The 25,286-nt window shown below is 37.4% G+C and overlaps 1 protein-coding gene across 7 annotated transcripts in view; it reads right to left on the reverse strand.

Annotated features, from left to right (window-relative positions):
• LOC105194268 (peroxidasin) overlaps positions 1-25,286 on the reverse strand; it is a 188,667-nt gene that overhangs the window by 41,874 nt on the left and 121,507 nt on the right. For all 7 annotated transcript variants that reach the window (XM_039446833.1, XM_026137252.2, XM_039446832.1 and 4 more), the window contains one exon: positions 20,647-20,824. In XM_039446833.1, coding sequence (XP_039302767.1) covers positions 20,647-20,824 — 178 coding nt within the window. The remainder of the gene's footprint in view (positions 1-20,646; positions 20,825-25,286) is intronic.

Consider the following 25,286-nt stretch of genomic DNA (forward strand, 5'->3'; position numbering starts at 1 on the left):
TATATTGTGTTTGAATTTTGTTATAACAGTAAAATTGTACGGGTTTGTTTCTAAATACTTGATTCCTGGTATTCAACATTTAATTAAGGTATTATTACTTATGCCCATTTTCACAAGCTGAAAAACCTGTATCAAAATTTTACACTTCTACTTTACTACTACTTTCTACCTCAATTAGACCTTTTGAGCTCCTATCTTGTACTTCAAAATCATAGTTATCGGAAAATTTTCTCATTTTGAGGTTAAAAAGAAGTTTCCGTTAAACCTCTTGAAACCTTTTAGGGCGAGTTCCATTTAACGTTCGCAACGCCCCTGAAATTATTTCATCCTTGTTGTTTATCAAATATTAAACAAATGACACGCAAATATTGCAAGCGTTAAGTAGAATCTTTAGAACTTGCAACAAAAATATTATTGCCATTAGGTTAAAAAGAAGTCTATTTAAGTTTAAAGTATCGAAATAGCCATAAGAAGACTAATTGAGGTCAAAAATAGGAGTAAAATTTCGACTCGGAAATAGATGAGTAGACAAATAAATGAAATGTTGCAAAAACAACCCGAGATTTTTATTTAACTATTTTAGTGTAGTATTATGCACAATATACACGTTTTGAATGTTATGTAAAAGCAATTTGTTTGAAATATAATAACGCAAGCTACACCAAATTTATCTAAAGCAGTATAAATGAGTAGATAAGAGCTTGCAACATGATCTCCGTGACTGAGTGCACTAAAAGACCGTGAGCGCAGGTGTGAGCTTCGGTTTAACAACGTAAGCTTCTAGAAGCTTAATTCGCGTGTTTCGATTCTTCGATTTCCGTCGATTATCGTGATTTTTTTTACGAAATGACAATCAGCTGTTGTGATTTCATTATTCCATTGCCAGTTTTCTTTTTGGCTATCACAACATCTCCTTCATCTCGCGTTTTAATTTACTGTGATAGTGCTTTGCTCCAGTAACCACACATCTGTTATGCTTGCAGAATCATTTGTCAGGCAATTCATCTAAGTAATTATGATAATTTACAGATGGTCGATTACAAATTCGCTCAGTAAATTATTATGTGCACTTAATCACGTTATTACATTGAAGTCGTGCTGCTGTGAATCCGAAAGTGAAAATCATTGAGATTTCGAATACAATTAGTATAAACTTGTATAAAATAAAATTGTTTTCTGATTTTTCGTTTGTATGTGAAACATAATGCCATCAATTATAATAATTATTGTAATAAAAAGCAAGATTCAGAAAATTATTTTTTAAACGTAATTTGCGTTACTCGTTATCGAAACGAAAAGGTATCATTGTGTATCTTAAATTCGCAAAAATCATAAAAAATTTAAAAAGAATGGTTTACTCTTTTCTCTTCCCACGCACACACACACACACACGCACACACACACACATACACACGCACACATTAGTAACCGCGAATAACGTCAGGTAATACAAGAACGCGGATGATGCCCGGCATTCGCGCGACGTCGCACATCATTTTTATGTTACGACAGACGAAACTACTAGATTTGTTTGCCGCGAATCCGCAATGACCGGCACGAAGGGAAAATGGCAGCTTACGGGCGGAAGCAGCATCGAATTCCAAATGTTGTGTATTCCAAGTATATAGAATATATGTGCGCGGCGTCGCTCGGCGAGGATGATATTAGAAGCCTTTTGTATGCAACTCGATACGTATGCTCTCTGCATGTACCGTAGATATCGAAGTTTTCTCTCATGCTCCCGTCTTTTCGCATCTATCGACGTGCACAAAAGTGTCCGAGGGAGGGAGGGAGAGAAGGAGGGAGAGAGACAGAGGCAGAACCAGAAAGCCACGACTGTAAATCATTGCATACGCTCAGACTCCGCGCGTTTATGACGAGCACATTTCTATCGCGCGGCGGGAATTTTTCTGACCACACGTGCGACGAATTATCCTCCACTCTTTTTTTCGCCTCCAAAACGCGCCTCCCTTCTGGCGCTTTTCCGTGTCGGGGCCGATAAAAGGGGTGACGACAGCTTGGACGACGAGCAAAATTGAAATATCGCGAACCGCGCCCGGGTACGCGCAAGAATAATAATTAATGCCGCGACTTTTATCGCCGCAGCGGAGAGAATAATTGAATCGTTAAGTGCAGCGGCCACACCGGACCGTCCGCTTTTCATCCCGATTGTAATGAGAAGAAAGCGATTTCTCATTCAGAGGCACGCATTATGTTGCGCCAAGAAATTGTGCGATGCATATAAAAATGAAACGTTTCGCCATTAACACACATATACCCAATTGTCATTGTACAACTATAAATATTTTGCCAGCGATTCGAACGAACGAAGAATTCACCTACGTCTTTCAATTTCCCATAGCAATCACTCGGGGCTGACCGCCGTTTTTTATTTCTGCCCACTTCGATTTTCAATTGAATTCGCTCTTTGATACGACACCCGGTGCTAGACACCCGAAACGCCAGGGTATAGAGAGAGAATATCTAAGAAAACAGGATATATATATATAGCTATATATATCTATGTATATATATCTTGACTTCTTTCCCGAAGCAATAAACTCGGCTCGTCTCGCGCGCGATGTCCATCCTTTGCCTTTGATCCCAACTTTTATTTTGCGCGACAGTTTCCACGTCGTTCGAATCGTCGGGTCAACTGCCTGCGACGCCTAAAGTCGCAACACAGTGTTGGAGAAATCTCTCGAAGAAAATCGTGTCGTTATTCACAGTTGAAAGTCGAGGAAACAGTTAAAGCTCGCCAAGTAGAGATCCGGTTTCCTCCGGAGCGCAAAAATGAAATGAAGTCTGGTGTCACCCACCCCATTAAAGCGGCATAGAAAGAAGCGGGAGAGTTGCAGTTTCGTTACCGAACTTGTATATAAGCTGCTACCGAATCGATACGAGTGTCTCGTATCTGATGAACGAATCTTTCGACCGCAAATGAGAAATTGAGAAGAGAACGCGCACGCCTAAAATCAGATACACAATTTCATTTACAATAAAATAACGGGACGCCCCTCGAAATATAAGCCCGAGCCCGTTCTTACATTCTTCAGAAGAATATCTCGCGAAAACTTTGAATTATAGCCCATAAAAACTTTGCGAGCCCGGACGATTAAGTCGCCGCATAATATAGCGGTCGAGCTCTGCGGAACCTCCGGTGCGCTATGCGAGTACACGTATTCTACACGCGAAATATACTATTGTGTAAGTTATACTCATGAGTTATACTCATGTCCACTAAATGCTCCGCTCTTATACTCTCTTTCTTATATACGGAATAATTTATTTAAACTCTGACCGCGAAAGGATTAACAGTATTTTATTTCAAGAGAAAGAAAAGTCCTTTGTGTATTCCTGACACGTAATTAAGAAGGATATGATAGATATACGATTATGAGAAATTTTTGTAGAAATGGGATTTTTGTGTGTAAGCCCGTTTATAGAGGCGAGTTGTCAAATGCGTGCCACTTAAGCTACTTTTTATTATTTTATTTCGCATTTTCTATTTTGCTGTTTTGAATGCAAGTCAAAGTTTGAAATTGTAGCTTGATGTCAGTCATCTATTATTACATGTCAAACCTTTCAATACTAACAAATTGATTTGTTATAAGCTTTTCTGTAACATGTTGCGAAAGGCTAATTTAGAAAACCGATCGCTTAAAGCGTATCTGCTCTCATAATCATTATCTTCGAAAATATCGAATTTATGAATTAAAGTTATTAAAAATATAAGGAACCAATACCAGTAACTAATATTTATTTTATTAATAATTTATCGAAAAAGTGATCAATATTCAATAATCAATATTCAATATTCAATAATTAATAAATAACCAAAAAATACGAATACTGAAATAGAAACTGGCTTGAATTTATTTTTGGAATTGACGTATTTTTAATCAAAGCAATTACTAGTTTTACTATTATCACTTAACAATCGCATATTAATATTTCCTTATAGTCAAATTTGTAGTGATACACATTAGGAAAGTTGATAAAGTTTATCAAAATATCAATTTAAATTTTTATAATAACTGTAAATATGTATATACAATAAGTGTAAAATATTTTACAATAAGCCTTTTTTTGTAAAAGTATAACAATTCAAAATAAAATTGCACAATTTCGTTATTATCAGCTATATAAGTTGAAGAAAAATTTACATGTACCTGATTTTCTAAAATGCTGATAGGATGCACAAAACAAAATAAAACTTACTCAATTTTTGTCTATATTATTTATTTCTTATTTACATTTTATATTTGTTACGAAATGTTGCTTACATGCATGAAATAAAAATGTAAAATATTGAATAGGTACGCTTTGAGAGACCAATACGCGTTCAGCAACTTTCCCCTATATGTCACTGTATGTGTGTGTGTGTGTGTGTGTTAAAAATAAAATATACTTCTCTCGCTTCGGAACGTGATTGTTTTTATTTATCTGTTTAAAAAGAAATCAATTAAGTCTCTTCATTAAAATTTCAATCACACCGTGATCGCCGCCACATCTCACGTAAACAAAAAGAGCAGTATCGCGAAGGAATTACGGGCGCGGTAGGAAAAACGAAACAGTTACGTGGATCATAATGCACACGTGGGTGGCGCATAAAACAAGAAGTCTGATAGCGCGGAAAGCAGTGCATTGTTTACGAACGGCATTAACGTCAGTGCAGCGACCGAAAACAATTAAGATACAAGCTCACAATCAGTTCCCTCTCCCCGTTCTCGCGTTTAGAAGTAGAATCAGCTTAATCCACGCTACCAGCCGGCAAAATTGTCTCCTACAGGTAGAGGAGCGATTTCGATAAAGCACCTCGTCAATTATGCGACTCTTTTGTCGCGTTATCAATGAAGAATCTCACGCCGTCGTACTAAGAACCCAGGCTGTTTCAAATGGATTTGTTTGTTGGACGTTTGTTAGGGTCACCATAATAGTTGAACGTGTCAGATATTTATCGAAGAGCACAAAGCGCATGAAAGCGCGCGTTTCTATGAAAGGGAACGAGAACTGGAACAGTTAGAGTTTCCCTCGCGCGACATATTTTTCCGCTGTCCTTTCATTAAAGAGGCATGACAAAAAAATAGTGGTACAAAAAAATACAGCGATAGGGCAAATGAAGTCCCTGGATTTGAAGCCTCGTTAAAACATCTCTGGCTGGTGGCACCACGCCAGCTCTATTGTCCATGATGGATGGTTTTCATACTTCCTTCTCGTACTCTTTTAATAACGACAGGGGGGACAGAACGCGCGCACGGCTAAATTACATATATTAAAAGTCGGCGCGGACGCATAACTTGTTTTCCGCTGCACGGCCGCACATCCCACATCCATCCCACAGACATGTAACCGCGTATATCGTTGTAGTTGTTTTAACAGAGAGTTATAACGTATGCATTTCTCTGTGTGCACAACAGCAGAATTAATTTATTATAGGTGGCCTTTCCTCTAAAACAAATGATCGCCAAGTTACTGATGGAAATATCAGAAAAATTCCTGCGCTCTTCAATGACGAACGATCATTTTTATTTAATTTTCGCAGATTGTGAAGATACCCTGATAGCACAGAAAGGTTTCTGCAACGTTGCAGGGAAACGTTGAAACTGTTACAGCGTTAAGTTACATGTAGTAATGTCTTCGAGAACTGTTTCTGCGAGATTGCAGCAACGTCAAAACGTCCCGGCTTCAATCCACAAGAAACGTTTCTGAAATATTGCAGAACTGTTTCTGGAAGGTTTCGTTGAGGTTGCTGTTCTCTTCAGCTTTATTCGTTTTACGTAAAAGATATGTACAATATTTATAATTAACATATAAAATAACAAAAACAAGTCGCATAAAGTATCGATGGCTCGTTATTTCTAGTAAAAAAGTCGTATATCATTATGATAAGAAGATATACGCATATTTTCTTGTCCTGAAGATAACCTAATACGTGTGTATTTTTCTACACGGAAAGAACGGTTTCTGCTAAAGTGTCCAAAAATTTAGATGGATACAGATCTGAAAATAATTTTGTTGTGCCATCTAAATAATTATACAGGCCGTCAAACGTGATGAGCAGGGTTGCAAAATGTTTTGACATTTCAGCAACTAATTTCACTATCCTACGTAATTATTTTGATGGCCCAACAAAATTATTTTCAGATCTATATCCAGCTAAATGTTTGAACACTTTAGCAAAACCGTTCTTTCCGTGTATCATAATTATTGATTTACGACTTTTTTATTAGAAAAAATAATAAACTATCGATACCTCATGTGACACTTGTTTTCGTATTTTTATATATTTTTATATATTAATTATAAATATTTTAATACATACTTTAATATTATTATGCATACTTAAAAATTTTTTTTCATAACATATGGTAACTAAAAGTTAGGTTAACTATAACTTGAAAATTAATTGATTCACATTCTTTCGTAAGTTCATGGTTAAATAAACTAAAAATTATGTGTACATACGTAATTTATAAATTTATTTAACTTTCCGCAAACCAGGTGGAAAAATTCAATATGTCGGACTATCTACCTATATCCCATGTTCTTTACACTATACTTCACCATAAGTATACTAATTTAGTATAACAGTAATTCCACTGTTATAACATCGATTCTTGCGTCTAAAGGTAAAAGTAAAATAATAAAAAAGGAATAAACTCTTTTAAAACAAGAAAAAATACAAAGTAAGAAAGAAAAAGTTATAAGAATTAAAGTTTACTAAGATATTTGTCACATTCCACCTAGTTGATCAAAGGTTAATTATAAGAAATTATGAAAGAATTAATTTTTATAATTAACCTAACCTTTTGGTTAACAATGTATTTAAAAAACCTAAGGCAAGTATGTTTATTCGTCTCAGATTTCTCGTTAGAGAACGGCTCCGCATATGAGAATGACGTGAACTGCCGCGGCTATACAATATGATACATGTAATATGCGCGCATATTTATTAATTGCGAGTTCTCAGAAATCTCTCGGAAACTTTGCATTTGCAATAATGCAAAATATTAAAAAAATGCAAATGTAAGATTTTAATCAAGGAAGAAATACCGCTTCAATTATAATGCTTCAAAAAATAATGGTCTCGGAAATATTACAAATATAATAGCACAACTGACAAGCCATTGAATCGTCTCTACATAATTGAAACCGATGGTATCAGGACACCGCCTTCGTAATACTACCTTTAAACGTGCTTGATGAAGTCGTATGAGATGACTACGAAGCCAAAGACCGCAGAAAGGGGCGATCGAGTGCACGAGAATCAGTGGATGCGCTGAAAGTGTAGAGGAGACGAGGTGGTGGGAGGACGTGAAGACGGTGGAAAATCGACGATAGCAGGGTAAGGGGATAAATTGAGCCGAGGGGGAACGAGTACCGCTTTAAGAGCTTTTAAGCCCGGCGTTAAGCTGGGATTTATTTCTGACCTGTTTACACCGGGGAAACAATTGACCCGCGGCCCAGCGATACCTAGGCTGGTCTCAAGTGTCTACTCCAAGCAGTCCAGACGCGACTCGTTCTATCTGACTAACGATCCCGGCATAGCGAACCACTCGCGAAAGAAACAGTTTATTCCCGTTAAATGGACCCACTCGATGTCATTTTGGTTTAAAGCACGACGGACGAGTATCGTTTTGTGGCCTCAATTATCGACGAGCTGGGCGGTCGATAATTCGATTCAACCGTGACCGTGATACTAAAAAAACGTTGCACACGCCCCAAATGTAAATTTATCCACAAATTACTAATTACTAATCTACCCGCGAAATACAGAGGGGTGAGAGGGAGGGAGGGAAGGGGGTCGTTCGTGACCTCTCGCGGCACGCCTCATTTCGAAATCGTGTCAGAGGCATGTATTTCAAAACGATTCTCCAAAGAAAACTGAGAGGGAGAGAAGTGGGAGGCGGGGACGAGGGCGGGAAGTGATTAGGTCTTGTGCGCGCCACGATAATTCGAATATCTTATTTGCAATGCAAAACCTCAACTTATTTGCATTGCAGTCGATTGCAGATGTGTGCATATATACATACGTATGCGTACGCGCGTATAATATCGTAGATTATAGCTGAACGGTACGAGCGCGCTAACTACGCGACAGGTCGTATTCGGCATCTAATCTCATAGCTCATAGTTGCCTAATCTCGCCGTTGTCGCCGCCTGTAAACGCGAACTGCAATAAAACTTATCCCGCTGCAACCACACGGCCATAATGGCCGTTACGTTCTTGGTGTATCAAACTTCCTGAAGCAATGCGGCATGATCGCGCGGGCGCGATTATTTCTCTGGAAAATAGCGGAGCTTTCATCGTCCCTATAAAGATCTTTATTGCCGAATACAGAAACGGTGGGAGCGGGGGAGGGGGGCGGAAAAGATCTTTTACGCTGCCATCGACTTCTATAATTCGTATAGTTGAGATAACAAAGCTTTATTTATGTGCGCAACAAATGCGCGCACGCGGCAAGGCGTGCTCGATCGGGAGGGGAAGAAAAAAAGAAAAAAAAACCGGAGGCATGCATGAGTCTCTCGCGTGACAGCCGCGAAACGCGCGGTGTAATATCACTTATCAGACATTTATCGTGAATATTTATGTCACTTAACAATCCGAAAGCAGCTCGTGTTTTTGCGCGGGGAGATCAAATCACACGTCCAACGTCCGGGTCGGAAACTTTTTATTCGCGCGCGGTGTGTCGGTGAAATTTATTTTGTCTCGCACCGGCGTTGACGTTTGTATTTATATATCATCGCGCTCTTTCGGCGCGCGATGCAATAACGACCCGTAAAAATGGCGGGCGGCCGAAACGAAATTCGCGAATAGCCGCGTTAAACATCCTTGACAGAAAGCGTGCTCGATTGGAAATTCCATAGCCATTAATGGCTTAAAAGAACCGTATGTTTCTATCCGTTCGACGCAATAATGGCCGACGTTACAACGGGACCGCCCCAGTATCGTGTAGCGGCTCTAACGAGTTTACCATGGAATATCCGCTACAATTTACGAAAGTTTTTCCCGCCGAGTAACTGTAACGACGCGCCGCGCGACGCTCGTGAATTTATCGAGCACCTGTTCTCCGTACCTGAAGCTCGTAGCTCGTCTCGCTCGGCTCGCTATAAATCCCGTCTTTACAGTTAGTGTACGCGTTAGTCACAGATCACGTCTGACTTGCCGTGCGCCGTAGAGAAGAGAGCTCGTTGTTTCCCCTCCCGCACACCCCCGCCTCGCAAAGATCTCTTTAAATCCATCAGTCGGCGGGGGTCTGTTGAAAATTCTAAGCACGGCGCACCCTATCTCGCCAGACGCGCGGACGAACCCCCGGCCCTTTAGTTAGACTGTACATCGGTTCGTGTGTCTCGGCACGTAGGACGCTTAGCACTTGAAATGCTATCTCGTCGAGGACCTGTTAGATTCGTCGACGTCTTCGAGTAATTGCGTGCACGGACTAACCGCGATGCGCCAGCGGCGATATACACGCTCAACACGGAGGGAATGCAACTCAACTGGCTGATGTGTGCATAACTGAATCGCTCTCGAGATCCGTCGGACGTGAAATCAGGGGAGGGGAAAGGGGGGCTGAAAGCAAAGGGAAATAAGTAACGGAGGGAAACGATAACTATCATTGCCAAAGTGAAAAGGAACCGCGAATTGATTAACGCGCGACATCTCGTAGTGGAGAAGGTGGAAATCCGCGGTCGGATAAAAGTCCAATTTAAGTGGACGCTCGAAATGCGGATTCTCGAAGGGGGCAACTCTGCATAAAAGACAGTTAAAACCAAGTGGCTCTGTTATCTATTCAGCCAATCCTCCCCCCACCCTGCCCTTTCCCCCCCTCTCTCTCTCTCGTTCTCACTGCCTCTCAGCGGCTTTATTCAAGACCTCCTCCCGAAGATTCGCGATGCAACATTCGTAAAGGAGGCAAGAAGTAGCGGAAACGTGTGCCTCCCTTCGCTCGACGAAGCCGAATGGAAGGAAGTTGCGCCACGGAGAAGAACGAATAAGGGATGGGACGTAACTGGGCGGCGGCGGCGGCGGCGGCGGACGGAAGGCACGCAGAAAAAGGTAGAAAAAGTCCAAAAGTACTCGACGTCGGTAGCGGAGTTTGCGTAAAGGGGTTTAGGTAAATTGAAAATGGAATTAAATTCCCTGGGCGCTGCTCGAGAGAGGATACACACGGTGTACGCCCGGAAAGTCGAGAGAGGAAAGATGTACTCGTTGTTTCTTTTTTTTTTCCTTCCACCCATCTCTTTCCACCCCCTTCCTTTTTTTCCCACCTCCTCCCACCTCGTCACCCACTCGCGCCTCCTTCACTCCCTCGTTACGCCTCCGTGTCGTTTCTACTCGTTCCATCTTTCGGAAGTCATCCGCGAACGCGCGCGCGATGCGAATAAGGTACACAACGAGCTCACTCGGTGTAAATGGGCGTGCGACGCGGAGTGCCGTGTTCTTCCTCCGGTAAATATGCTCGCATAAATATACATATATACGCTCTCAGCAACGAAATATGCATGTAAGTTGGGACGGGCGCAAAGATAGAACGTGCGTGTGAAGGGAAAATATTGAAGAAATCGACATAACGTGTCGCGCCGCGCCGCCGCCGCTGCAGTCGCTTGAACGGCGTTAAATCGCGATACCCGCCGACACAGAGGGAAATTGCATTGCCGTGTTTACCTGACATAAAACTAAAATTAAGAACATGCTTGAACACGTTACAGGTTCGAACCATGCAAAATTCGCGCTCTCGCCGCTGTGTTTCGAAAACGTTGGCGTAAAGCGTAAATGAGCGAAACACCTCGAAATTAGCGCAAAATGCAAACGTAATCCCCCTCCCCCCCCCTCCCCGTATCCCACCTAAATATTCATTGAACAATAAACTCTCGACTTAATACATATGCCGGCGTTAAGAAAATCGATGATAGCGGAGCGCTTTATTCCGCCTACATCGCGATTAAGCTGCGGTCCTTGCTGCATCATGCCGGGTATATCGATCCGGTAAAACCCGTTGAGTAACGATCAATCAAACGGATACGGGCCTGACTTACAGCTATAGAAGGTAACACGTTTCCCGTGGCAAATCCTCTGGCAATGTTGAACTCGAGTCCATAATTGAATGCCGTACACAGCGGCGGGAGATATCACAGTGAATATTCGGGCAAGCGATGTGTTTCACACTTTACGCGTAGGCAATGAATCCGCAGTCCTTTTTGCATCCGTGATACTTTCGGCGTATTTTATTTTCCCCTCTTATACTCGTGGAAAAAAAAACGCGGCGTTTCGTCTGAGAGAGTCTAAAAATTCATCCGTCGCCGTCGCGACACCATCTCGGAGCACGGAGAGGGACAAGGGAGAGAAATAAACACACAACGACGAGTTACTTCGTTGACAACTCGATAACACGATTACTCAATAGGACTATGTAAATTTCGTTAATTGCCGCCTTCTCGTGAATTTCGGGAGGTAGTGACAGACAGCCCGACTTCCCTTCGCGAAATTCCCTACTAATTCCGCAGGGACACACAAAGCGCTTAAAATTAGCACGAAATGCTCCATGAATGATAATATTACACGAATAAGAAGAAGAAGACACCTTCGTTAAAGCTGCAGCGCAACTAATAATGTTTAGCGCAGCTGAATGTTTCTCATCACGTTTCAACGCTGTCTTACAATAATTGACGATGGATGACGATGGAAGGAATTCTCGTTTAGAGGGCGAGCCAAGGTGCGTGGCCGGGATAAAGTTTTCCGATAAAACGGACACGCGACTGAAGGGCGTGCATCAGGATTGACGCGTCACTCCCAGTGCATTTACATTATGTCATGATATATTATAAACATAATTAATCGAGAGGCATTTGCAAAATAGGGCAAAACAAAAAGTAAAACCATGAATACGTCATATGTTAATCAATGTCATCGTTAAGCGTCAAAGCGCGTTAACACTGATTATACACAGTGCAATTTAACCGCGCCGTAATTCGTTTATGGGAATTTGATAACGTGTAGGCGGGGCAAAACTTGTTCGGATTGGATTTTGTATTCCTCATTAAGCAACTTGGTACGTTGATCGATTGCTGTGCAGCAGCGGCAGCTCCGCACGCGTTTTAAAGGCTGGAGGTAACGTTATTGCTTTGAAAAATGTATCGTAAGTAAAAGATTAATCATATATATTAATGAGATTATTGGCATCATTGCACCCATGGTAATCATATGCATCATTTACTCTTTATTCGCTAATCCTGTCGACATCAATTATAATCAACGTAATTATTTTTCGTTTCAATTCGAACAATTTTCTAGACTGATTATGACACGAATATGGGAAGAGTATGCAAAAAGAATTCGTGTCCCTTTATCATTCGCAGTGCCAAAATTGGAAAAAAAGCCAGAAAGGATATCTGCGATATTGTTGGAAACCACTTTGCGCGCAAAAAGATATTGCTAATTACTTTGGAATCTTGCCAGAACGTTCAGCCACGAAGAATATTTTCCGTTACACATGATTAGTCATAGAACTGTAACTATCAACGTTTAAGGCCAATAACTAATAAAATTGGTAAATTAATTTAAATATTGTTTAATTTAACTGAATTACGCACTAAAGAAAAAAGTAATAATAATTGAGCTCTTTCAATTTACTAATAATAATTAAACTTTGCTGAAATAATTTCAATTAAATGATTAATTAATATAAATATTTAGTAGTATTTAATTATTGTTATTATTTTAGTAGTTAATCCCAAACATAATAATAGTACAATAACCAATCGGTTACTAAATATTATCTACTAAATATTTGATTATATTAACTATATATTGAAGCTATTTCACCAAATTTTAACTATCATCTAGGATTGATCATTATTATCAAATTTCTTTTTCAATGTGTAACTGACAATAAACAAGAAAATTAAATCGATGGAAGAGCGCGTAACATTAATATAATGTAAACTAAATCTTTAAAAAGCGAATTATTTTGCATAATATCTCGATGCGAAAGGTACGTAAGAGAATAAATAGAAAATTATGTAACAGCATCGTAAAACAATATGGTATACTTTATTTTATTTTGTCCTCTTTATATAACTATATATAAATCCATACTCATACAGTTAATTTGCATACTGGTACACATATACGTCCGGTATAAATTAACTAATGTTATGCAAGTTGTTTTTCGTATTTATCAGATATTCATACATTGTAGTATGCAATACATCGCGTTACATATGTAGTCACGTGGAATTAAATCCATTACGTGTGCTTAATTATTTTATTAGTGGCGGTCACGGTAAATGAGATCCACGAGAGATACTTTCCTGTATTTTTATGTTGTTGACCGTTCTGTTAGCGAAATACATGAAAATGTTCTCTTCCCTTTTTTTTTAATTTAAAGAGTAAGATCGTAACATTTTATTACGAGCGTTATGAATATTCATTTCGTGTTCTTATTAGCGGCTCGTTGCGCTTCGAAATGATCTGCCAACGTGAAAATACAATACCGCGTGATGCGAAGTAAGAAAAACGGATCCATGTTACTGCCAAGGACGATCCATAAAAATGCAAAAGAGGATGCATAACAATTCCAATAAACACCGTCTTTAATGAGAAGCGGGTCTAACTTTAGGAAAGCGCCTGTTCCCCCTTAATCGTACTTTGCGGAAAAGTTTTATAAAATTATGGAAAAGTTTGCGGCCGTAATTATCACCTAGGGACGAAAACGTCGCCATCAACACAAATTTGATAAATTTATAACCTTTTTAATCACAAATTTTCTAAAATGAAATATTATATCGATCAATGAAATCGCATTGAAATTTGCGTATATAAAGCTCAAACATTAAAAAGATTTATATTTCAAAGAAATACATGTAAGATAAAAAGGGGGAAAGAAATGTCCATGAAATCGTCATAAGGTCCGCTAGTTTGTATCTTTCATCACCTTTCAACTTGAAAATCGGTAAATTCAGCGTGTAGGATTTATTTTCATTTTTCATGGAAAATCTTCTTATATTTGAACGCAATATGGAATATGATCGTGGAAAATAGGAGCAACTTAAAAGTTATATCACGCCGATGGACGCTAAGAGGAAAAAACTTCGTGAAGCATGCAGTATTTATTTATAACATATTTTGTACGGTCACCGTTGTTTTGCTGCACAGCCTCAGCGTTTGCGCACGATGCATATACAACCTACTTCGGGGTAGCGCCCATGAAGAAGTCATCCCCTAAGTTTCATAAAAGTTTACGGTAGATACAAACTTTTGATCGGTAGAATCAGTACCGTATGTGTACCCCCTTCATTTCTCTTTTGCTTCATTTTGGAAATAAGCAATTATTAAAATGTAATTACAAATCTGTTTTACTATTAAATCTTTCACGTCATTTTTCTCGTCTCGCAATACTTATTATTGTAGGGAAATTTTACGTTTATTGGAGATACCATTATTTATTAAAACGGGTTTCGCGATTCTTGGCGAGGTATTAACAAATGGAAATATACAACGCCGCTGCACTGTAGATACGAGCCCACTTGTGCTTCTTTTTCTTTAAATCTTTCAGGTATTGCGCAGAAGGCCGAGTAATAACATCGACGTTTCGGCGTTATTTCGGAAAGAGGATAACAAAAAGCTCGTGACCGGAATAGAATTTTGAAATATGGGGCCTATTTTATCGCGGACACTGATATAAAAAAAGGAACACTACACAGTGTCCCCCTTGTTGCCATGAAATATTTGCCGCTGTGGGTTGAGCGTGTACGGCCGATAAAACAAAATCCGATTAAATGCTTTGTTTTCGTCACGCTTTTTTTTCCGCGCTACGACGCCCGTGTCCTAATTGATTTGCCGAGTAATGGATCAGACCGCGCGTATCACTATTACGTACGCGGCGACCGACCAATGATACGATACCATTGTGCAATGTGCAATATATTTCACTCTATATTTATCATTGTTAATTCGAAATCCATTTATTAAGCTAATAAAAGAAACGTTCAATCTTGAGTTTTGTCACTCTCTTATTTCTGAAGACAGAAACAGATCATTTTATCTTTAACTTGTATTTTATAAAGTTGAACAATTCAGCATTTCTACAAACATTTTTGATACATTTGGATACTGTAAACTGTAACAGTTATAAATAACTCTAAATTATTAAAAGCAATATTATTTATTAAAACGGGTTTCGCGATTCTTGGCGAGGTATTAACAAATGGAAATATACAACGCCGCTGCACTGTAGATACGAGCCCACTTGTGCTTCTTTTTCTTTTTAGTTTATATTAACCCAAATAAATAGAAAAATGTCAACTGCGCGCCGAATTCAATAGCATCATTATTAAATTGACGATCAATTTAAATAGAGATATTATTTCTAGCTTCAGTTTATGATTGCATTTCAAGACTGACGGTGCTTGGCACCTCATTTATAATAAACTGAAAATGTATTTAATATGTATATATTATATAAAATAATATTTCAAGATCCAACCTTGACTGTAGTTGATATTTCTTTACTTATTTATATGATTATATTTAAATGGTCTAAACTTCAAATTATTATTGTTTAATTTGTTATTGTTAATTTATGTTTTATAGTATCAGCTATATTAATTCTTTTGCAAAATTAACATTTCAAATTAATTTAATAACGACGCTATAAGCATCTTAAAAAGTTATAAGGAACTTATTGTAAAAAGTAATTATATGACAATTTCTAGAAACCTTTTACTTCGGTTGTAAAACGGTTTTTGTCAATTTATACAATTACTTCATACAACAGTTTTTGTCATTTATACAAACACTGCTGTTTCATAGCACGACAATGTATAACAATTAGATTAAGTTAATAGATATGTAGTAACTTAATTGCTCCTATTTTCAAAATAACGAAAAAATAATGGAAAAAATTACAGATTGTTTTATATTGCATTAGAAAATAACAAAAAAGTGGTGATTTTCTACCTGAATCAAAAATTCAACAAAAAGTAATATCATAACAAAGATTTCGCCCTTGCGTTATAAATCACATAATAATTGTGACCATGTACGAGCAAATACGGTTATTTAGATAATTTATTAAAATCTGATAAAATTCCGCGAAAAAATGTTAAATTTATGTTTGGTATTGTTGGGAGCGGGGCAATATATTAGTATTTTTTTAATATCTTTGATTCAATTATTGTTTAAAAAATATTTTTAGCACTCACATTTAATTTTCAAGTTAGATTCATGGCATATTCACATTCAAAAATTTTCATCAAGAATATTACAAAAATAAAAAATAATAACCAATAAAGAAAATAAACTACAAAATTGCATTATTAAATATAAATATTGACGTTATTAAATAGTTTTATATGTATACAACATTTAATTTTATGCAAAAAGTATAAATATTGATTTCTAATTCCAGTCACTTTTGCAGTAAGAGAAAAGTATAAATAAAAGTTTTTGGACAAGTAAGCATGTAAAATGATTTAACATTATTAATAATATACCCACTATTATTTGAACGATGCAATTTGAAAAAGAAAATTGTAATAATATTTTCTCCTTTAAAGAATTTATTTTTAACTGATTTTATAGACCAAGTCACGGATATATAAATTATTGATTTTTTAAAAATATTTAAATAGATTATGCTTTTATCAATATTAATAAAGTACAATGATTAGTTTTCCGATAAATAAGGGAGTGCTGCTTTAGGAAACTTACATCGATATTGGTGGCTTTCCTCTAATAAATTCCATCAATATCAGAATTATTTCAATAAATCTTGTGCAGCATTTAAAAACTTCTATAATTATGCGTTGCTATTATACGGAAAGAACAATTCTACTGCTCACTATGTAAAAATTTATCTAGATATAGATCAGAAAATAATTTTAATGTCAAACTATTAAAATAACCCTTACAATACAATGTGAAAAACGGTCTTATCTCTACAAACTTGGGTAACTTGTCCAATCGATTTCTATTCATGGAGAAGTTTCTCGAAATCTCAAAGAGTCCTCTACTCTTTATTCCCTCATTAAAAAAGTTTGTGGTGGAAGGGATCTCTGTGCAGTGGCGCGATCAGGGCTGTCGATTTCTTTGCAAACAGCATCGTTGATTTCTATGTCGAGCAGTAGTGATTGTAGGCAGCCTTACCTTTTTAAGAAAGGCGAAAATTTTATAAAAATTTCATTGTAAGTATTCTATTTTTGTTCTAAATTAATATCTGAATGTCTGTTTTTATTTAAAAATTGTTTTTCTTAAAAAGAAATCATTTATTTCATAAAATAAAAAAGCTAATTACGTGGATCGCTCAAGCATATGATAATATTGCTGAAAAAGTTTTGATATTCTAGAAACCAGCTTAAACGTCAATATAATTCTTTAATAAATTATATAGTTTAATATAATTATTTTCAAATCTATACTTCAAAAAAATTATTCTTTCTGTGTAAAAGCCATTGTAAAGTTTCATCATTATCGATTATCGAAAACGTTTTGAGCTTAGCATCGTACGTTTGGCAGTGTATGCTTGAGGCGTGCACTCACGGACTTGACCAACTTAGGGCACGCCCAAGGTGAAGAGTAACAGACGAGAGGTCGACAAGCTACGTACGAGATACTACAGACAGTGTAGTGCAACACTATGTGTAGAACATAATAACATTATACTGCTAACTAACTTCGCCGATGTACTGCTTGCTATATCAACCTTATACTATATATTCTTAGACGTTTAACGTATAGCCAGTGAGAGTTTTCGCATCAACAAGTAGAAATGCAAGTCTATAAAGTTTAGATGAGATATGAAGCTAACACATAATAAGAAACTAGTACACATAAATTTATTCTTATGGAATCGTAAACAAAAACTTTACTACATCAAAAGATAATTAAAGTAATAAATTGAACCAGCAATTACGGTTATCATGAAGATTACGTAGTAAATAGCGTAAAGTTCGATTATTTCTCCTCGCTCTTTGTGTGTGTGCATATAATCTATGGAACACTTACGGAAACGTTTTCAGAAATAGAGCACAACTTGCAAGAGACAATGGTACAGCCTTCTCATGATAATGGTTTATTAAGTGAGGAAAGCCGATGCATACCATTAAAGGATCCAGTGAGCCAGTAATCACGATAGACGGCGTGATCGAACGTCGTTTATTTGTAGCACTGCATTTGACGCGCTCGGTTTAACGATCTCGCAAAACGTCTACTGGAGGCAATCAAAGGGTAATAGAATGTGCCCAATAAATTGCACGTGCATTCGATACGCGCTGTCCTGATTCCCGCACTGTACCACGTCGTTCGCATAATATCGGCCGGAATAAAAATAGTTGTTACATCTTACGAGATTCGCCCGCGTAACATTTTATTTATTTATAGACGTAATATTTATTTTATAAAAGCAATCGTAAAATGCAAAATTTCTAGAAAGCGCTACTTGAATCATTATCTGATATTTTTGCAGATATAAAATTCTGAAAAAGTACGTAAAAAAAAACAATTTTGTTGAAGTATCTAAAAAATTTTAAGTTAAATTACATTTAAATTTAACTAGAGGTACAAATCTGAAAATATCTTTTTTTTTATTGGACATTAAAATAATTATGAGAGATATTTAAGCATGACGGACAATGCTGCAAAAAATTTTGCCAGTTCAGAAATCAGTTTGAGCGACCTACATAATTATTTTGATAGTCATGCAAAGTTGTATTGAACTAATTTTTAGATATTAGCAAAATTGTTCTTCCTATATAAATGTTAAGAATGACAAAATGTAATATTTTTTCGCAGAACTAATGCGTGAATGTCAATGACGTTCTGATATTTTTTTGTAAAAATTAAATTGTTACAAAAAAACATTAAGATAACGTCAAACATTTTGTATTTTCAATTAATAACTTGAAAAATAAAAGGGGAGAAGTTTTGAAGAAGTTTAGTGATTGATGTGAGGTCGCATTATTTTTATTATCTTTTTATGCATTTTTCTTTATAGAAGCAGAAAATTATCATTATATAACAACGTTATATTTAAAATAAAAATTGCTACGTTGAAATAAAGTTCATAGAATTGCATTTTTCTGGTGCATTACTGTGCTTACACAAAAATGAATAAAAAATGGATATATATCTTTCAGCTGCCGGTACCATTTCTGTTTTCAATGGAACGGATGAATCCGTTCCAATTGCATTCTGTACAAAACTTGCAGATTTATACGTACGCATATGCATGCATATTGTAACAATTAATGTTTAATCTACTTTTATAAATTAATTTTTAAATTATTGAATTATTAATCGTGATTTCACAATAACGTAAATAAAAATTACATAAATTTTATTTCAATACAACAATTTTTCTTTAAGTACAACGCCAAAAATTATCATTATAATAAAATAGTTTTTGGTTTCAAAAAAAAATATATAAAAAAATGTAAAAATAAAACGATCTCGAAACGGTCAAGAAACCCCTTAAAAGTAGTAATTTTCTTTGTATAGATGCACTTAATGAGACATTCCTTATCGAATTCATTTAAAATAAAAACAATAAACTTTTACGATTATTCTAAACTGCGCAACTAATTTTAATTAATCGGACTAATTTCCTGCTAATCGTACCTGTGACCCGATTTGTGATTAAAAGTTCCGTATGTTTTATTCAGAGCTCGCTGTCTGCTTTGGCGCAAGCAACAAACTCGTTCATTATGTGTTTCGGTTCACTATAATCGAGGATTTTCAAGAGTGATTAAATTGTCAACAGTTCACCTGGTGCCTGGCATCCTTTCTTTCTGGCTCGATATTGATCACGATATTGCTAATTTCTCATCGATTTTTCAAGCATCGCTATTGTCGCGCAAAGTGTCAAGCGTGTGACATGAACCAACCGATCATAAGTTAAAAGGAAGCAGAGTGAGCTAAAGGGACTATATTGCGCTATGTCTGAGAAATATTCGAAATTGCTTTATCGATGAACCGCTGATTGAAAAACCGTTCTACGAAACCGACTACATCAAGTACTGTCTAAAACGCTGTTTGAAATTCATGAATGCTGTCATATCTATACCCAATTAGGTCACACACGTCAGAGAAGCCGCCGCAATTGTTGACCGTCGGCCGAGAACTTTAATAGAAGCCTTTCAAAATTCACCGGGCGTACCATTCTTTATCGAGGCAATTAGAATGCCCACCTATGCAGACTGCATAAACTATCGAGTCCTCGTCGACCGAATTACCAGAATGTTAACTAGCTGTATTTAAGTGCACTGCTGTTATGCTGCACGTCAAATAGATAATACATAACGACCGATACGTAAACCTGCAACGATCGACGGATAAATAATACGTAACGATCGATGACAGCCGATAATGCTTCCGTCTATTTATTTAATTTTTGACAGGCGATGGTTAGGTCTCTCGAAACCAATATTCGATCAATTATTCATACGTCCTTTTTACGAGAATATAAAAAAAAAATCAAAAACTCGAAACCGTTGCTCCTCACTGCCGTTTCGCGTATATTACACGCGGACAAGCAACTTTTTGACTGCGAATTCGAGAATGGCCCAGCCACAGTTTGTCGAAGGGTGTATCTTTCCGATGGTTGAGATCTTATACAGCATCAAAATATTGTGTCCTACATAACTTACCTGATGCCACCGCGAGTCGTGTCGTAATTTAATGTACGAGATCCATGTCGCCACGTGACATAGCCAGTAGGTTGCGGTATATTGCTGACTACACACTTGAGCTCTATTGTACTACCCGCTTTGTAGAACTTGTCACCAGCCGTAGCGCCATGCTCATCCACTATTTCCACCTTCGGCACTGCACAGAAATTTATTAAACTAGGTAATTTCATATGCACACTTTGATAGAGAAACGATTGAATTTAATTACATGTAACAGGGTTGTTAGCGAAACAGAAAAAAAATATTCCTTGATTTTTCTCAGTTTTCCAAGTCACTTTATTAAAAAAAAAACTCATGATTGAAGCCAAAAAGGAGCACTTAATAAAAACAAATAGAAAATGTTAAAATGTTTTATTAATTATCGCAAACAATATTTAAATACGAAGCAAAGAAACATGACCCGCGATAAATCCATTTGCGTTCAAAAAATGCATAATTATTGCATTTTGCAGCATTTTAAAGCATTTTGTAAATAATTTTACTGTGAGTCATTAGTGAAATATCGTTAACATGTATTAACAACTACATCTTTACAAAAGTCAAACTATTTACAGTTTTTCTTTTTAACTATGTTAACGGCTTTCTGTAAATCCTTCATTGCAAAATTTAAAAGTCATAAAAAATATTTACAATGTTTCCATAAAAAATTTTTAAAATTTTTAAATTATATTTAACAATTAAAAAAAATAACATTAAAAATTTAGAATTAGTTTACAGTAATTTAATTTCATCTTGGAATTAATATTCATTTTTTGATTCCCTGATTTTTCTCGGTTTTTCCGATTTTTCCAAATCGCTAACAACTCTGTGAAACGACAATGAATAATAATGAATAAACGAAGAGGCGAGTTAGGAAGCGCACCGTGACTTTTTAAAGCAGACCTAGTAACACTACTATATTTACTGAGACTTTATTCGAGAAATACGTTCCGGCGAATTGCTGATTCGATAGTAAATAAACGCTAACGCGCTCATAGATTGAGTGATCTCACTTTCGTAAGTGCTCAACTCGAGAGATCAAAGTGGCACTGCGTCATTGGATGCGCGGGCAAATGAAGCTTCGGGATCGAATGGAGGCAAGCATTAGTTGCGGTTTCCGAAGCGAAGTCGCGCTTAATTACTGTCGTAAAGCAACGGGAAATCGTTGCTTTTCCTTTTAGTGCCCCGTCGCTCGTGTTTCGATCACGTAGCGATATATACGTCCGATTGAGCCTCGGAAATTTACCTCGTTCAGGGATTTTCGCATTGGACGCGAAACAACCATTTCCGATTGTAGGCAAATAAAAGGGAAAGTGAATAACGTCCTCGTAATAATCTTGACATATCGCAAAAGAAAACCTAAAAACACGGATTATCCTCACACGTCCTCTCATAATACATCTTTACTAGATAATTTTCATTCAAGTAGCTAACCTGTCATGTAGATAATAATAAATATACAATTAATTGCATCTATCTCAAGTAGGGTGTTACGCGAGATAAGAGCTTCAGCAAACAAACGGCGACGTGGTCTATCTATAATCAACTGTACGGTGGAACCGAACCAACACATTTGCTTTGCTATTATACAAACAAAGAAAGCTAAGGTGAAAAAAATTGAAAAAGAGGGAAAGTGAAGGTTTTTAGAAAATCATTAGAATTTTTTAATGGATTTACAAAACAAGCGATACATGAAAATAATAATAATAATAATAATAATAATAATAACAACACAAATAATAAAGACAATAAAATGCGCTCTCATTATATTTCTCTGCGAAAAGCAAAATGCGATTCCATTGCGTAAAAGGGACGGGCGAAAGAGGAAGAAAAGATGAAGATACGAAAAATACGGAAAAGACAGGGAACAGCAGAGCGACAATTGCCGCGGGGAAAACGAACGAACCAACTATAAATACGAGGCGAACAATCGGGGAAGCCTTTGACCTCGTGACGCCAGCTAATCAAAGCCTTGGCAGACTGATTCCGCATTGCTCTCGCTCCCGCGCGTCCTCTCTCTCTCTCTCTCTCTCTCTCTCGTCCTTCTCTGCCGACGACCAAACAATGCCTGACAGCGGCAAACTTTCGAAACGTCCATTTAGGAAAAACTCCATTTGCACCCAAATGAAGGCCACTAACTGATCCCGCCCGCGTCTTCTTTCTTCCCCTGCAATTCAACGCTCCGCTCGCGACCCACTGTCGCTTGCTATTCTGTATCACTTGGACAGCGCTCACGCGTTGTTGTTGTTGTTGTTGCAGCATCGACGAGCAGTTCCGTCCGACACGTTAACTATCTGCTATTGTGCCCCTCGTCATTACTAACCGCTTTTCTATCCTCTGTTTTCCATCATGAAAACAGAGGATGGGAAAGGGGATGCATCCGTTGGGAAACAAAAAAAACAAACCCGTTAGAGCAGACTGAAACAAGCAAGGACAAAGCTTGCCGAGATTTTTTTTTTCTCCCTCTCTCCCTCCCTCTCTCTTTTTTTTATTTGATAACGGAAACAGAAGCCGTTTGGCCAGCTTGTGCCCGATTTATCCATTTTTGCTTCTTTATTTATCGAGTTACCGGTCTCCCTTGCGGTCGGTATACCCCGGATACATCCTTTGAGGGTGACTTGTAGCGCGCGTCCTTTGAGAGTTGCTTTCTTTCGCGTGACTCGCGGCGTCGCTATATGCTCTTTACTCTTTCTCCACGTTGTTTTTCCACGCGACGCAAAAAGACATGTCCGCTACGCTCTTCCGGTGCTTTTAACCCCCGCGTATCTTAGCCGCGGGACTTCGAGGAGAAGGAAATTTAACCGAATCAAAGGAATACACTACGAGCAATATTTAAATTATTTAAATTCAACGTATTCTTTTAACAGCCCTAGCGCAATCCGCCGCTCCGTAATTTTCCAGGGACATTTCACTGCTACGAAATAGCAATAATTATATCACCGGCAGTAAATGCACTCTTGCACTTCAGGCAATATGTACCAGCGTGGAAAAGTTCTGTAGTTTAAATTATATATTTGTGACTGCGTCAACCGCTGAAACGTTGATATAAATCACGGAACTTGGAAATAAATATAAATATACGTATTATAGAAGCAAATAAAAAAAAATATCGTACTCGCGGCTACAGAGAATTCTGCTTCTACCGATGCAATTATGATGTTCGTTTCGTATTTTAATGCAGAATAGATTTGCTCGTGAAATGTGTATCGCACGAAAAACTAGATTTTTTTCCAACGATTTTATTCTCCTCGAAAATTTCCGAAATCAATTCAATAAACACACAGAAAAAAATTAGTATTGAATCAACAGTTCATTGTTTTATATATACACAAAAATATAAAATTTCCTTGGGAGAATTTATAATCGCAGAAAACAAGCATAATTCGTTTACATGGGAAAAATTTTTCTCTTCGTGTAAGCAAATTATGGCTGTTTATAATTATAAATTCTTCCAAAAAGATTTTACATTCTCGCTTATAAGACATGAAACAATGAATGGTTGATTTGATACTAATTTTTTTCTATGCCTTAGACTCTTCTTAATTGAATTTAAAAAAAAAAAGAAAGTTTAACTGTTATGTGTAAAAAATTTAGATCAAGCAAACGAGAGCACGGAAATCAAACGTGAACGAGCAACTTACTTTTACGAGTGCGTGCGGCATCGTGATTTCACTTCGTGTTCGCGCTCATTTACTTAATCTGAATCCGGCTTAACGTAAGCACCGAATACACCGTGCATTTCCTGTACATTAATTAGCTATTCAAAGTCCGTAATGAAGCTCCAATATGGCTGCGCATCTATCTCAAAGCATCTCTTCTTAAGGCTTAAAATCCCTTTCATCGGCAGGTTATCGCGATAAGTGACTCGAGGTAATTTATATCACTGCGATGGTACGATGAAACAATGAGATTAAGGTAAGCTACATTTCAACGGGGGGTGCGCTGTATGCGCATTTCCCGTCTCAGGAGGCAAGCGCGCGTCCGTTGCGCGCCCACAAACGGCCGTGTGCAATTACAAGCAGGCACTTTGAACACGAGACTCATCGCTGGTACGTGGTTTACGGCGAGCCGTACGACATGCTCGGCGAAATTACCACGAGCGAGAAAACGAAGGATATACGTATACGGCGTACGAAAGAATCTGAAAGAAACGAAACGATAGGATACCTCGCGCGAGCGGAGCGAACAAGTAGCGTCGGAAAGTTTGACGTGGAACTCGAGATGTATCGGGATTTCCTATAAGGAGACCGCAGTAAGCAACCAATCTCAAGTTTACGCGTCTAACTTTTACCTTCTCGCAAATATATCTTGCCCGCATACGTCGTTCGAGGCGCGCGTTATCAGAAATCACTGAAACATTAATGCGATCTAAGGCGCCGCCTGAAATGATCGAGGGAGCAATTTAGCTTTTCAAATTTACACCTGCTTCAGTGGCGCAGTTGAGTAAAGATGATGCCTACGCTAAAAAATATGTTTTGCTAATCTAGGTAGATTTCTAGGTGTCGAAACAAAAATTTATCGCTACTTTTTGCATCTGCTAAAATATTGTTTGTCACATATAGAATTTATAGTAGCGTTTTAGCAATTTTAGAAAATGTAGGTCTCATTTCCAATTATAC

The sequence above is a fragment of the Solenopsis invicta genome, chromosome 3, assembly GCF_016802725.1.
Source record: "Solenopsis invicta isolate M01_SB chromosome 3, UNIL_Sinv_3.0, whole genome shotgun sequence".
NCBI classification, from domain to species: domain Eukaryota; kingdom Metazoa; phylum Arthropoda; class Insecta; order Hymenoptera; family Formicidae; genus Solenopsis; species Solenopsis invicta.